Genomic DNA, 17,053 nt, shown 5'->3' on the forward strand with positions numbered 1-17,053 from the left:
CCAGAAAAAGGTACGACTCTTTGGGTGACTACTCACGAACATACAGGCATCACCGTGAAAAATGTGAACATTTTCGGCGACCTGCAGCGACTGATGGGGGTTGGCAAGTCGCCGAAAAAGTTGCGTAAGTGGGACAGGTCCTTAACACTCTCCTCCACCTAGCTGATCCTCATCCTTAACAACTACTGCTTCGACTCCTCCCACTTGAGTCTGAAGAAGGGTCTCTACCCGAAACGTCGCCCATTCTTTCACTCCAGGGATGCTGCCTGTCCCGCAGAGTTACTCTAGCATTCGGTGTCTATCTTTGGTTTAAACCAGCATCTGAAGTTCCTTCCTACAAAGCTGAAGGCATTTGTACATTTCAAAGGTTTCAGCCAGTCTGCTGCCTTATTCATAGTATCAACCAGGAGAATCCTCTGAGTAAATTATTTTTAAAAGAATACTGGAGTCAAGTGGCTGGATTTTATACAGCCAATTGCCAGGTAACAACAGACCCCACCCCCACCCCCAAAAAAATGTTGTCAGTCCATCTTTAAACATTACTTTGAAAAGTTACAAACAATATGCAAATTTACCAAATTTACTCCTCAAGTCACCTTTAAATCTTTCCCCACTCACTTTAAAAGTATGTCTTCTCGTTTTTGGCTCCTAATCTGGGATAATGACTGTGACCATCCAGTTTATAACAGCGGAAAGATACTAGGACTCCCAAGGATTGACCCCATATATTCATGTACGTTTTTTTGTGCTAGATTTGACACCATCCTGAACTTTTCATCTCAACGTTAATGTTCATATGTGTTACGAGCAGAATGGGACCATTCAGCCCATCAAGTCTACTCCAACATTCAATCATGGCTGCTCTATCTCTCCCTCCTAACCCCATTTTCCTAAACTGAATGAATTAATAATGAATGAATAAGTTTATTGGCCAAGTATGTACACATACAAGGAATTTGCCTTGGTACTCCGCTCTTGCAAGTAACAACATGACATACATTAACAATTAAGAATGACACATAAAACATTTAACATTAATAATAAAACATTATAGTTTAAACACGTGAATGAAATAAAATATAGAGCAAAATTAGGCTACAGACATTTGGTTATTGAGCAGAGCTACTACTCGTTGGAAAAAAACTGTTTTTATGTCTGGCTGTGGCGGTTTTGACAGTCCGGAGTTGCCTTCCAGAGGGAAGTGCTTCAAAAAGTTTGTGACCAGAGTGAGAGAGGTCTGAGATGATCTTACCCGCTCGCTTCCTAGCCCTTGCAGTGTACAGTTCGCCAATGGGGGGAAGGTTGCGCCAACAACCTTCTCAGCTGATCGGACGAGTCGCTGCAGCCTCTGGATGTCGTGCTTGGTGGCTGAGCCAAACCAGACCATGATGGAATTGGTAGGGACAGACTCTACGATGGCCGTATAAAATTGGACTGTCATTGCCTGTGGAAGATTGTGCTTCCTCAGTGGCCGCAGGAAGTACATCCACTGTTGTGTCTTTCTGACTGTGGAGTGGCCCCCCGTTTAAGGTCTTTGGAGATGATGGTTCCCAGGAACTTAAAAGACTCCACAGATGTGACTGTGATGTTGTTGATGGTGAGTGGGGTGAGGGGAGGGGGAGCTCTCCTAAAGTCTACAATCAATTCCACTGTCTTAAGAGCATTGAGCTCCAGGTTGTTGCGATGCCACCAGAACGCCAGCTGTGACATCAAAGGTTAACTTCTCCCCATAACCCGTGACACCTACTCATTAAGATGTGCATGAAGGAACTGTAGATGCTGGGTTAAACCAAAGATAGACACAAAAAGCTGGAGTAATGGATGGATGGAGTCTGTCGAGACCTTTCTCTGACAGTTCTTCAGACAGTCTGAAGAAAGGTCTCAACCCAAAACGTTACCCATTCCTTCTCTCCAGAGATGCTGCCTGTCCCACTGAGTTACTCCAGCTTTTTGTGTCTGTCTACTAATCAAGAATCTATCGCTGCCTTAAAAATATTAATTGACTTGGCCTCCACAGACTTTTGTGGCAATGATTTCCACAGATTCACCACCCTCTGACAAAATAAATTCCTCCTCATCTTCCTAAAGGAACGTCTTTTAATTGAGGCTATAACGTCTGGTCCTAGACTCTCCCACTAATGGAAAGATTCCCTCCACATCCACTCTAACAAAGGACTCACTATTCGGTAAGTTTCTATGAGGTCCCTCCTCATCCTTCTCATTTCCAAGTAATGATACTTAAGCTCCTCGATCTAACACAATCAAAACACTATGGTATCAAAGGAAAACAAGGTGTGTGTGTGTTCATGTATGTACATATACATACATGCACATGGAAACAAAGAAACAATAATAAAGGTCAAACCAATGCCACCAAGTCTATGTAGTTCAGAGCCTATTTGGAGCCTGTAGTGTTTAATAGCCAGATGGCTGTAGGAAATAAGCTGTTCCTGAACCTGGACGTTGCAGTTTTCAGGCTCCCATATCTTCTTCCCGATGGCAGGAGTGAAATAAATGTGTGGACAGGGTGAAGTGGGTCTCTGATAGTGCTGGCTGCCTTTTTGAGGCAGCGACTCCAGTAAATCCCTTCAATGGTGGGGACGTCAATACCTGTGAATGGGCCAGTCGGCAACATTCCCTGACGGACATCTGGCTGTGCTGTGAGGCCAACAGTTTTGAGCAAACCAAAGAGTATATTCCATCATGTCACTGATCTTCCAGCACCACTTGAATGTGTCCCTGGGAACCAAATGTGTCCCTGGGAACAGCGAGTAAATCAGTGAGTCCCCAGTAATTGAGTTGCTTGGGATGAACTGTGACAAAGTCCGTTGCATCATTCTGCAGCCTATCTTCATAAATCCATTCTTTGTGAAGAGATGGGCAACCGTCTCCTCTCTATAGCAGTCGTTCCTAGGGCAGTGTGTATGGGTAGTAAGATTTAGTCGCTACAGAAAGGATCTGGCTGGGAGGGCTGTTCTCACCATCTCAGGGCGGCATGGTGGCGCAGCAGTAGAGTTGCTGCCTTACAGCGCTTAAAACGCCAGAGACCCGGGTTCGATCCTGGCTACGGGTGCTGTCTCTACAAAGTTTGTGCGTTCTCCCCGTGACCTGCTTTGGTTTTCTCCAAGAATTTTTGGCTTCCTCCCACATTCCAAAGACATACAGGTGTGTAGATTAATTGGCTTGGTATAAATGTAAAAATTGTCCCTAGAGTAGGATAGTGTGTTAATGTGCAGGATCGCTGGTCGGTGCAGACTTGGTGAGCCGAAGGCCTGTTTCCACGCTGGGTCCACGCTCAACTAAACTAAACTAAACCAACCAACTGAGGTCTTGGTGCTTGATAGTGAGCTCCGGTGACGAGGCATTTCACAAGAAAAACTGAGCAGTCTGCTCAGGGAACCATGCCACAGGGTCCATCGAGTCCTTGTCCACCAGTGCCTGCAGGATGTCAAAATGTTCTGCCTACAGCTTCTAGCAAGTTGCTCTATTTTCTCAGTGTTCTGATTTTAAATCGAAAAATCACACCCATGACAATTTGTCTGATCTAAATCTTCCTTCTCATTGCACCATCCTCATCTTGTTTGCTTGATACAAGATCATGATAAGGTTTGATTTTATTTGCATTTTAGATATTGTTAACATTTTTTTTCTGACATTTACAACCAAAAGCCTGTTTTGGACTGACTCAGCCATACCAGATGTGTAGGAAGCAACTGCAGATGCTGGTTTAAACCGAAGATAGACACAAGTACTTGAGTAACTCAGCGGGACAGGCAGCATCTCTGGAGAGAAGGAACGGGTGACGTTTCGGCTCGAACCATTTCTGGGTCTTGACCCGAAACATCATTCATTCCTTCGCTTAGGAGATGCTGCCTGTCCCGCTGAGTTACTTCAGTATTTGTGTCTATCTTCAGCCGACCCAGAGCCATCTTGTTATCTATGAGATGACTTGTAACTTTGCTGACATAGTCACATAGCAGAGTCCAGAAGAAAGGCTTATGTTTGTTTAAGCAAATTCTACAGGATTTTCATTCCATCCCACAGCCTGTTTGGAATGTTCAGCACAGACACTAGCATCCTCTCAGCTCCTTGGGTTCAAGTTAATTTCTGCTCAGTTTTCATTCCTTGCTGAAGGTTGGCTGCAAATATCTTTTAGCTTTGATCTTTTATCACTTCTCAAGCTCTGGGTACTGTGTGGATGAGGCCAGCATTGCCCTTAGCACGTGTTCCTTGAATCGCTTCACTTTCGTCACTGAAATAGCAGCTCCACTGACTGTGCTAAATGGCACATTCTGTTCTTAAAGGAACATGTATTCTTGTACATTCAGACCCTATTTTGTTAATAGAAAATGATCTTCAGTTTCCAGGGCTCGAAATTAACGGTTGCCCGGGTGCCACTGACCACTCAAAGCGCCGCCGGGCAACCTAAACACCGAGTCATTTTGCCCGGCTTGGCAACCAGATACTGGTCTGTACCGAAGACAGACACAAAAAACTCCGTGGGTCAGGCAGCATCTGGAGAAAAGGAACGCAACGTTTTGAGTCTGCGGTGACGGCTGTGTTGCGTGGGAATGATACTAGGTGAGGAAGGGTCGGAGCGAATGACGGGCTCCATCTCCTCTTCCTCCAGCCCCCCCACCCGCCCTGATAGCGGCCGCTGCTTGCAAATCCGCTAATGGCGCTTTCAATACAAACCCTCCCGCACGCCGAGGCCGGGAGGAGGGAGGGAGGGGGAGGCCTCGACGTGTGGGAGGGTTTGTATTGAAAGCGTTGTTAGCGGAATTGCAAGCGGCGGTCCTTATCAGGGCGGGCGGGGTGCGGGAGGAGGAGGTGATAGAGCCGCTGTCGTGGCCGCTGCTGCCACTGTGTGGGACCCGTCATTCGCTCCGACCCTTCTGAAGCAGCTGCACCATAGATCCTATAGCTATAGGACCTTTGAGCTGCACTGCTCGGCCCCGCACCTTGCTGTTGGCTGGCGAAGGAGGAAGGCGGTGACGAGGAGTTCCCAACGGCCAAGGCAGCGGGGCGATGTTGTCCTAGGAGCGCTGACCCTCCTTCCTCCATACCTCGCCCCCCTTCTTTATCTCTCTCTCTCTCGTGCGCCCCCTCCACCCCGTCCCCCCTTATCCTGTGACCCTTCCTCTCCATCCCGCACTGATCCCCATTCACACCTCTTCAGTCCTCACAGACATACCTTGTTCTCCCCTCCCCCCCCCAATCTATTCATATTGCGCTGATCACCCTATCCACCTCGCATTAATTCTCCTGCTACCCCCCACCCCCCCCCCCCCCCCCCCCCCCCCCCCCCCCCATCCATCCTACACTGGTCCCCCAATTCATCCTGTATTTACCCCCTTTCCCATCCATCCTGCACTTCTCCATCCATCCTGTACTGATCCCCCATCCATCCTGTACTAATCCACGCATTCATCCCATACTGACCCACCCTCCATTTACCCTGCACCTTCCCCTCATTCATCCTGTAGTAATCCCCCATCCATCCTGCACAGACTCTCCGATCCACACTATACTGAACCACCCATTCATCCTGTACTGATTTTCCCATTCATCCTGCGCTGATCCCCCCCCCCCGCCCCAATCCATCCTGTACTGATCCTCCCATTCAAGAAGAATGGGGGGAACAGTCTGAAGAAGGGTCTCGACCCGAAACATCGCCTATTTCCTTCGCTCCATAGATGCTGCCTCACCCGCTGAGTTTCTCCAGCACTTTTGTCTACCCCCATCCATCCCGTACTGAACCCCCCCATTCAACACCACTGACATCCCCCGTGCTCTCCCCTCACAATTTTACCTACTCCAACCAACACGTACTAATTCACCTGCCTCAATCCATCCATTCTGCACCGACTGCCTTCTAACCTCCCCCTCTGCCATCTATCCACCCCGCACTGATTCACACACAACCCCCTCCCTGACCCTATTAGCCTGTAAATGTCTTCAGAGCGAAAATTGACTATGTTTGATAATGGAATGCAATTAAATGTGTTTTAATTCCCATGATTTGTTTTAATCCATAAAGATGGATTAATTAAATTGTGAACACGTGAAACATTAAAACCGCAGTGTTCGATTGTCACTGCTGCCGTTGACATGTTATTACAGAATTCATTTTAACGGTAAATCAATGCTCTTAATATGGAGTATCAGTACTGTAGTTATTTAATGAGCAACATTCACAACTATACGTACGCATATATGTTACCATGGTCCAGGATTTATTGACACAGGTTGATCATACGCTGAATAATCCAACCACATTTTTGTTTAGAAGTGGAATGAACTAATAGAAATTGCATTCATTGCAATGTGTAAAAAGAGTTGAGATACTGTCTTATAATTTTGCTGCATGTCATTGTGGGATATATCATGTCTTGATTGGTGAATATGTTTAGTTAATGACTTTATTTGAAGCAGAAATAATATGTGAATGCTTCATTGAGTATAATTTCGACTGGTAACTACGCACTTCATCCGAGCACATTATCGCACGCATCATGCAAGCCATCTTAAATGACCACCTAAACTGTCATTTGGCAATCTAAAAAGCTGCCAAGGTTGCCCGGCTGGCAACAGGGAAAAAAATGTTAAGCGAGAGCCCTGGTTTCATTTAGACATAAACATATCCTGTACAGCACAGGGAACAGGCACTTTGTACAGGTGTCCACTTGCCTTTTCAGATTAAATCGTCTCCTAGTATTGGCATATGACATACAAACATCACCAGTATAAAACACCAGCATGGTGCAAGTGTTTTCATTATTTGTTAAACAATGCCAATTGAATAATTTGATTTTTTTTCCTCTGGTTGATAACTTGGACAATAACTAGACGAGTCTAATAATATGCTCTGCCTTTCATGGACCATTGTATATCCATTTGATAGTCAAGAGATTTGGGTTATATGATAATGGCAAATGTAGCTCTTTGACAACTGATATTACCTTGGTCCTCTTGTGTATGCAGATATATTGAAAAAATCAGAGGTTGTACATGAATTTGGAATTGTCTTTATGCTTATGTGCATTTACAAATAAAGTTTTTTTTAACAAATATCCAATTGCAAATAATTATTTTCAACACATAATGGATAATCAATATGTTCTGATTTTGTTAACCTGAAAAAAACACTCACCTTAATATGGTAATTGTATCTTTCAATGTCCTCATTTTATAGACTCCTTCAATCTCAATCCTAAACTTCTACAATCAGCACTTAGAACTGAGATGCCCATTTCTGTGACTAACATTTTAAAACGAAGAAGTTTTAGCATTGTTAATTTTAACCTGTTGTACTTTTTTTGATAGATGCAATGCTATTAGTAGTAGAAAGGTTGGAAGGGCCTTTCCACATTGAGGAAGTAATGGATCCAATTGATGTGAAGATTTCTGACGCCATCATGAATATGCAAGAGAATAGTATGCAAGTGTCAGCTAAGGTGAACACTTTAATTTATTTTGTATATTAATATTCTGTGAGAATTGGCTTTCTGCCATCTTTGCATCTGCAAAAGGGTCTCAGTAGCAAATCTAGTGTAAACATAAAATGTCGAATTCTTTCACTTTTAATTCCACACATATTAAATGCACAAGTCTGCATTGAAAATACAAAGGGGCAGAAATATATTCCTGGCAAAATGCTGAATATATTATTGCATGCATTTGTGAGATATTACTCTATTTCCGAAACTCAGCCTCATTGAAGATGATGGTACAGGTGCACAACCTTTTATCCGGTGTTCCGGAAACCGAAAAACTCCGAAAAAGGCCATTTTTTCCAGGATGTCGTCGGCACACCAAAGCTCGCGTTTGGCGCCAAACTTGACCCGAAACGACCCACGGTCAACCCAGGTCTGTACTACTGTAGCGGCTGCCTCCTCCCCGGAGACCGGGGAGACACTTAAACATCTGTAAATCATTGCTTAAATGTTAGTCAGTTAGTTTGGAGGGCTTTTATGTGAAGGGGGGGTTGAAGGGGTAAACTTTAATTCTTAGTCCCCTACCTGGTCGGAGAGATGGGGAGCGGTCAATGCCTTACCGGGTCGCCGTGCAGTAAGCTCCGCAGCGCTGTGGCCGCCAACTCCCAGCTGGGGCTGCGGGCGACGCCGGTTGTAGCTCCGACCCCGGCAACTCTACCCCTGGCTGCGAGGCGCTCCAAATCCAGCGCCGCCCGCGGCCGGACGCCCGCAGCCCCAGCTCCGCAAATGTTGGGAGTCGGTGGCGTCACAGCGCTGGGATACCAGCGGGAAGCGGGCAATGCCTTACCGGGTCGCTGTGCGGTAATCTCCAGGGCGCTGAGGCCGCCTTCTCCCAACATTCGCGGAGCTGGGGCTGCGGGCGTCCGACCGCGGGCGGCGCTGGATTTAGAGCGCCTCGCAGCCAGGGGTAGAGTTGCCGGGGTCGGAGCTACAACCGGCGCCACCCGCAGCCGGACGGAGCCCCCAGCTCCGCGATGTTGGGAGTCGCCGACCAGGTAGGGGACTAAGAATTAAAGTTTCCCCCTTCACCCACCCACCACATAAAATCCCTCCAAACTAACTGACTAACATTTATGCAATGATTTACAATGATTCCCCGGTCTCTGGGGAGGAGGCAGTCGCTCCAGACTTTTCAAGACGCCCGCGCTACCTACCTAATCTACGCTAAAAATCTTCCATTCGGAAATCCAAAAATGTCCGAAATCCGACAAGTGTCTGGTCCCAAGGCTTTCGGATAAAAGGTTGTGCACCTGTACTAAATTTCAAAAGCATGTGACTAAGAATCATTTTATACTTCAAAGTGAAAGAAAGAATCAGTCAATGTGGCCAAGATGGAAAAATATTGGACAAAACAGCAGCACATTTTGAGCGTGTTATTGGAAGTGCAGGCGCAGTAATCTTTTTATATAAGAAGGAACTGCAGATGCTGATTTAAACTGTAGACACAAAAAGCTGGAGTAACTTTCTTTCTTTATTTATTTTTCCTATCTATAAATATAAATAAATAATTAGAGGCAATGTTAATATGTAACCGATAAAGGAGGATCCCAGCTACTTTGGTAACTGGGTCCCTGGAAACCTGGATATTTAATATGTAACTGTTAAACAAAGCCTGGACTGGTTTGGACTACGATATCCAGATGCCTCTAATAAAAATGTATTTAAAAAAAAAAAGCTGGAGTAACTCAGCAGGACAGGCAGCATCACTGGAGAGAAAGAATGGGTGATGTTTCAGGTCGAGAACTTTCTTCAGACAGAAGATGGGTTTCGACCCGAAACTTCACCCATTCCTTCTCTCCAGAGATGTTGTCTGTCCCGCTGAGTTACTCCCGCCTTTTGGGTCTATCTTCGCAGTAATCCTTTTGCCAGGCTTGAAAAGCCCTAGAAAGTGTAAATAGAAAATCATGATGTTTAAGCTTAGATGGTGTCCCTGACAGGCTGGGTAAAAATTGGCAGACACATGAAGGCGACTCAGTGTTCCTTCCCATCCCTAGTGGGATCCTTGAATTTTGACAGTACTGCAGTTGGAGCCATGCAACAGAGTCATAGAGCTGACATAATGGACACAGGCCCATCTTATCCATGCCGACAAAGTTGGCATACTGGGTGAGACCTATTGTCTACATTTGGCCTTCAGCCCTTTCAAACATTCCTATCTATTCATCAGTCCAAATTTATTGTAGCGGTCGTAATTGTATCAGCTTCTACTGATTCCTATGGCAGCTCATTCCAGATATAGACCACCCACTAAATGAAACAAAATTCCCTTTTGATCCCTCTTATATCTTTCCCTTCTCACCTTAAGCCTATATCATAATAATTATAGAAACATCTACCTTGGGGAAAAAAGAATGAGTGTTTAGATTATCCATGTCCTTCCTGATCTTCTACATCGCAATAAGATTCCTATCCTCCTAAGATAAAAGGCCCAGGCTATCTAATGTATCCTTATAAACCAAGCCTGCCAACCCAGGTAACATCCTGGTGAATCTGTTCTGCACACTTTTCAAGTTAATTACATCCTTCCTTTTGCTCAGCCACCAGAACTGCACAAAGTACTCCTAGTGTGGTCTAAAGAATTACTTGTAAGGCTTCATATTGATATGTCAACCTTTGCACTCAATATTCTTCCAAATGAAGGGACCTGGCTCACCACTTCTAAGAAACCATCCATCCACCTGTCCTCCCAGATCCCTCCGTTCTGCAACAATCGCCATGGCTCTACCATTTACTGCTTAAATCCAGCTCTGGGTTGACAGACCAAGTGCAGCACCTCACACTTGTCTGAGTTAAATTTAATTTGCTATTCCTTGGTCTAGCTTCCAACCTGAACTGGATCTTATTGGAAACTTAGATATCCTTCCTCATTGTCCACTATACCACCAATTTTGGTATCATCTGCTGATTAAAAGCTTGACACATTAAGGTGTCTTGGTATATAGCTTATAAGGTTTCTGACTAGAAAGCCTATCAGGATTGGGTGTTCAGAAGTCTCATTAGAACTGCACAAACTCTGTTCCTTTAACCATCCCTCTGTATGGAGAGACATACGGCTGAAATTGCAACAGATTGTAATCTCACTGCCATTTCTGATCTTCAGATACATTTTGGGTTATAAATCCATGCCCTCATTAAGATAATCTATTTCCATATCCATAAAATTATTCCAGTCCCATCTCTGTCTTAGTTTATCCGATGCTGAAATCCCCATCTCTGTCTTTATTACCTCAAGAGTTGACTGTTCCATTGTAGGTTTCACTCCTAGCTGTCTTCGTCATTCAGTTCTCTGTAACTTTAAGATCATGCAAAACATCGATGCTCAAGTCCATACTGGCACCAAATGCCATTTGTCTTTGACCCTAATTGTGACAACAAGTTATATTTTGTATTCAAGTCAAACAAAATAACATCTTCACACCTTGGGCTGTAGCAGAGGGCATTTCATAAGATACTTATGCTGTGCCTTGGAGAGACCTGCAGTCTCTGTGAAAACTCTTTCATTATTGCCATTGCCTGAAATCAATCTGTATCTCAGGTCCTTTCCCCACTGTCTACTGTATGCTGGGACTATAGCTGTCATTGCATTCGAGTCCCAAGTTGAAGAAGTCTGCCCATCTTCATATTATCTTTTAATTTTTCAATCCACTTACAGGGAAAACCAGGTGACTGTAAATGTCTCACTATTATTGAATAGTCCATTATCACCTTAAAGATGAAGAAACTGGTACATATCATAGTCAATGCATAGTAATTATAAGGTTACACAAAAAAGCTGGAGAAACTCAGCGGGTGCAGCAGCATCTATGGAGCGAAGGAAATAGGCAACGTTTCGGGGCCGAAACGTTGCCTATTTCCTTCGCTCCATAGATGCTGCTGCACCCGCTGAGTTTCTCCAGCTTTTTTGTGTAACCTTCGATTCTCCAGCATCTGCAGTTCCCTCTTAAACATAGTAATTATAATGCAGAAGCTGAATTAATGTGCATGAGACTCATTTCGATCCTGATCCCATGGCATTAAAAGTGAATGAATAGGTTTAGGTGAATGACCAGACACAGGTTTGATGGAAACAAAGCTATTCCTTGCCTGGCACTGTGAAAATGTTGTTAATAACCTGCCCTCGGGGGTTCAACAAGCAGTTAGTCATAAAGCTTCAGCGAAGCAAACGTAGCTACAAAGTCTCCTTTAATCTTGGTGAGACAAGGTTTGACATTTCATGACTGTCTATTGGGGCTTATCTCACACTGATGTTACAAATGGTACTATCACTGGCAAATGCATATAAAGGCTCCAACGATAAGGGAACAGCACTACTTTAAAATTCCAATGCTGCTAGAACATAAAAGATGACAAGATATTAACAAGATGAAATTTGGAAATAAATTTGAGTCTGGGATTGTTACAACCCATCACCCATGTTTTGCTGACCTACATTAGCTTCAGTAAAACAAATCCTCAGTATTAATGTTTCATTCCTGCCATCACACATCCCTACACAGCTTTTGAAATCTCTTCCAAACTTACTATTATTTTGAGTTTGCTGCTTCACTCAAATTTAAAGCTTTGTTCCATTGTAGATATGTGAAGATATATAAACATGAATAGTTGTAGTTGTGATTCTATGGTATTGGCAGGTTTAAATGATCTTATCATTGCGCTTGAAGTTACAGAAATGTTGTTCCCATTGCTAATTAGTTGAAATGGAGGCTCATTAAAGATTCCTGCTGACTATGCCATCTATACCCCTCATGATTTTATATGAATCATATCTCCACTGCTCCATGGAAGACAGATTTACCCTCTCCAGATGCACAATAATAATTTCCAGTGGCCAACTTGACTAAGATGTAGCAATGCACCAGAATAAGTTTCTTTGGAACCTTATTTCCAGAAGCTGCCTGTTGAGCCAGAAAAAAAACAGTTTAAAGATTTGGGACAGGCTTTGGCAAATTAATTAATGAGAGTCTATATCACGTAGTAATCACATGATTATCTGGAAATGGGCTGGGTGAATTATTGTTTATAATTTTTGTGTGAGGTATATCTCTGAGTAGTATATTAATTTGTTGTTGTAGAACAAACACACAAAGGTACTGCTTATTTAATGAAGAGATTTATTCCCGTGCCTAAGGAGGGTCATGCTCTAGTGTTGATTGAACAGAAATAGAAAAAAAATTATTATTAAGCATTGGGTCTAGATTTTGGTTGCTCAGTGATGAGATTGGAAGTGCAGATTGGTAGCTCAGCTGTGCCTTGCAGGAAAATAAAATATTCAGAATGAGAGTTATCGGAATGCACCTGTTATGAAGCTGTTTGAAATCAGAGTAGCAATAGAGGTCGAATAATCGTTGTTTTTAAATTGCAGCAGGAAGTGAATTGAGCTTGGAAAATTCATCAGAACTTTGAATCTCAAAACACATTATATCATACAGGATTCCACTCCCAAAAGCATTTTGCTCACTTCAAGTACTTATCTCATTCTCTGTTGAATGCCATAATTAATTTGTCTCCACTAAACCTAAGTGCATTACAAACTCTCGCATCACTTTGTGTTTAAACGCAAATCCTCATGTCATTTCTGCTCATTTGCCAATCACCTGCAAATATTCCGATAATCTTGACCCTTCTTCTGATAGAAACAATTTTGTCTTCCAGCTCCTGTGAAATCCCTGCCTCTCACCCCTTTATAATGGCTATCATCCCTCTGCAAATGTGGAGAGACATAAAATTAAGTCTGTACCAGTATTGAGTACACGTTGACCATAATGCAAAGTCAGTTGCACAACTACTTTGTGCGAAACCTTTGAATGGTTATTAAGAACTAAAAAGAACCACACATTCCTGACATTCTTAAAATTAACTATTGAAGACTATTCATAAGGTCTTAAGGAATAGGAGTAGAATTAGGCCATTCGGTCCATCAAGACTACTCTGCCATTCAATCATGGCTGATCTATCTCTCTCCCCCCCTAATCTCATTCTTCTGCCTTCTCTCCATGACCTCTGACACCTGTACTAATCAAGAATTGGTCTATCTCTGCCTTAAAAATATCCACTGATGGCCTCCACAGCCTTCTGTGGCATAGCATTCCACAGTTACACCACTCTCTGACTAAAGAAATGTATCCTCACCTTAATTCATTCCAATTAAAAACAGACAACACAAGAAACACTCAGTAGGTCAGGCAAAATCTAGTTCCACAGATTTCCAGATCAAAGGCTTCTAAGTGCAAAAGGCTTAGATGGCCAGAGAGTTTCCTGAAACAGAAAATAGATTATCCAACTCAAGAATGGATCATACTAAACCTTGTGGAGGGAAACGGGCCTGGCCAGGTGACTGGTGCATCAGTGGAAGGGCATTTTGTGAACAGTGATCGCAACTACATTATTTCTAAGATAGTTATGAATAAGGATAAGTCTGGATCTTAGGCGAAGGTACTAAACTAGGGTATGGCTGATTACAGCTTTATTGGGCAGGAGTTTGTGGTAGTAAATTGGGGCACAGTTGTTATTAGGTAAGTTCACATTTGGCATGTGGGAGTCATTTACAAAAACAGCTGATCTGAGTTCAGGAACGGCATGTTCCAGAAAATAGAAAGAATAAGCATGGCAAGGTAAAGAATTCGTGAAGACCAAAGAGGTTACAAATTTGGTGAAAAAGAAAAAAAGCAAGCATATGTTAGGCTTAAAAACATGAATTCGTACATAACCCTCGAGAAATATAAAGCAAACAGTAAAGAACTAAAGCAGGCAATTAGAAGGGCCAAAAGATGCCATGAAATGTCATTAAAGAATTGGATTAAAGAAAATCCCAAGGCGTTATATGTTAAAAAACAAGAGGGTAACAGGAAGAACAGAGCAGGCTCAAGGATGCAGCAGGGATTTTATGCTTGGAATCAGAAGATGTATGTGAGATATTAAACACGTACTTTACTTCTTTATTCATCAAAGAGCAGGACATGGAGAACAGTGAGATCTGTGTGGCAGATATGCTAATACAGTTTGAGATAAAGAAGGGGGTGGTGTTAAGGATTGTGAAGACCATTAAGGTGAACAAAGTGCCAGAGCTTGATGAGATCTATCCCAGATTTAGAAAGGCAAGTGAGAAAGTTATTTGGGGCTTGACCAAGAACGTTGGTTCATGTCTAGCGCAAGGATGGTGCCAGAAGGCAGGAGAGTAGTCAATGTTGTTTCTTTGGGTCTATGAGTTGGTGGGGGCGCTGCCCTGCCAGCTGCGTGTTAATTTAATGTTTTCAACGTTTTTTGTTTTTTTTAGTGTGTCCAAATGTTTGTTTTAGTGTCTCTCAGTATGTCTTGTGTTGGGGGTGGTGAGGGGGGGAAGGGGAGAACCGATTTTGGTCGCCTCCTCGACGGAGATGTGACTTTTTCCATGTAGCCTCCCTCGTGGCCTAACAGCATGGATTGGAGCGGCCTTTCCCGGAGTCGGGTCCGGAGTTTCAGCAGCGGGCGCAGTGTGGACTTTTCATCGTGGAGCGGGCAAGCCCTTGTCGGGGGGTCACCAATAGGGAGTGCTCCGATCGCTGGCCTGCAGACTGTTACATCCTGAAGCCGCGGTTTGCGGAGTTTCTAGCCGCGGGCGCGTCGTCTGGAGCCTGGGATCCCTCACCGAGGATATCTGGAGAAGAACCGACCGCCGACCTGCGGCCTATAACATCCTGAGGCCGCGGTCTGCAGAGCTTCTAGCCGCGGGCGCGGCGTGCACTTACCATCTGGAGCCTGGGATCCCTCGCCGGGTATAGCCAGTGAAGAGCTCCGACCGCCGGCCTGCGGCCTACAACATCCTGAAGCTGCGGTCTCTGGTGAGAAAGTGCCAATTCGGGACCTCCAAGCCACGGAGTGTGTTCGACTGTCCCGACGAGAGGGCCTGTACATCCGGCCGTCTGTAGCGGCGACTGCGGGGGGTTTTATGGCCCGACCACGGGTGAACAAGGAGGAGGACTGACTGAACTTTGTGCCTTCCACCACAGTGAAGAATGCTGTGGTGGATGTTTGTGTTAAATCTTATTGTGTATTGTGTGTTCTTTTTTAATTGTACCGCTGCTGGCAAATTCATTTCACAGCACATTCGGGTGTATGTGATGAATAAAATTGACTAATGACTATTGACTATTGTAATAAGCGAGGTGGAGATAACCCAGTAAATTCTAGGGCAGTGAGTTGCACGATACTGGAGGGGAGCTATTGGAAAGGATTCTTTAGGATAGGATTTGCTTTCATTTGGAAGAGGATGGGCTAATTAGGGGCAGTCAACATGGCATTGTATGGGGCAGGTCATGATTTACAAACCTGATTGGTTTTTTTTGAGGAGATGATGAAGATGATCAAAGAGGGTAGGGCAGTTGATGCTGGCTGTATGGCTTTTAGTTAAGCATTTAATAAAACCCCTTGTGATAATCAGTAGAATAAGATGCAGCAAGATGTTCTGTCTCAGCAGAAATGACAGAAAATTAAACACGAAAACAGAAACTCATCATGGAAATCACACAAGCACTTCTAGGTTTGCACAAACTTCCTCATGAGCTGACAATTGTGCTTACCGTAGATCCTGAGTTGCGAGATGATTGCATTATCATTCCACAGTCACTAACGGAGTACATTTGAGATATTGCCATGAAGACCATCAAGGAATTAGGGCAGAACAGTGGCGCTGGTTTGCAGCCTTACAGCCCCAGAAACCTGGGTTCAATCCTGACCTCAGGTGCTGTCTGTACAGAGTTTACATGTTACATAGAAACATAGAAACATAGAAAATAGGTGCAGGGGGGGGCCATTCGGCCCTTCGAGCCAGCACCGCCATTCATTGTGATCATGGCTGATCGTCCCCTATCAATAACCCGTGCCTGCCTTCTCCCCATATCCCTTGACTCCACTAGCCCCTAGAGCTCTATCTAACTCTCTCTTAAACCCATCCAGTGACTTGGCCTCCACTGCCCTCTGTGGCAGGGATTTCCATAAATTCACAACTCTGGGTGAAAACGTTTTTTCTCACCTCAGCCTTAAATGACCTCCCCTTTATTGTAAGACACAATGTTCTCCCTGTGGCCGCATGGGTTTTCTCTGGGTGCTCTGGTTTCCTCCTGCACTCCAAAGACGTAAAGGTTTGCAGGTTGATTGGCTTTGGTAAAATTGGAAATTATCCCTAGTGTGTAGGATAGAACTAGTGTACGTAGTGATTGCTAGTTGGCGTGGACTCGGTGGGCCGATGGGCCTGTTTCTGCACTGTATCTCAAAAGTGTAAGGAATCATGAAAATTAAACATTTGTTATGATTCCCTCAAGCAGATTGTTTAGTTGAACATTATATGAACACAACCTACTGTGCCAAGCAATACAAATATCAGAACCACCCAGAGAGAGCCCTTGATTAGCATTAGTATTGACATTGAAGGTCTGTAATCTTGCATTTGCTTGTAACTTGATGAATATAGTAAATACCCATTGTAGAAATTGTCAGTTTTACATCTCTGAAAGATCATTCTAAGATTTCATCACAATGTTACATTCTTACATCGTTTGATGTTCTGAAATTAATGATCCTAT

General features: G+C 44.0%; 1 protein-coding gene across 1 annotated transcript in view; it reads left to right on the forward strand.

Moving 5' to 3' along the window:
- LOC129698002 (glypican-6-like) overlaps positions 1–17,053 on the forward strand; it is a 738,013-nt gene that overhangs the window by 656,517 nt on the left and 64,443 nt on the right. The window contains exon 5 of the mRNA XM_055636811.1: positions 7,327–7,457. Within this exon, the coding sequence (XP_055492786.1) occupies positions 7,327–7,457 (131 nt within the window). The remainder of the gene's footprint in view (positions 1–7,326; positions 7,458–17,053) is intronic.

This window comes from Leucoraja erinacea, chromosome 6 (genome assembly GCF_028641065.1).
Source record: "Leucoraja erinacea ecotype New England chromosome 6, Leri_hhj_1, whole genome shotgun sequence".
NCBI classification, from domain to species: Eukaryota; Metazoa; Chordata; class Chondrichthyes; order Rajiformes; family Rajidae; genus Leucoraja; species Leucoraja erinaceus.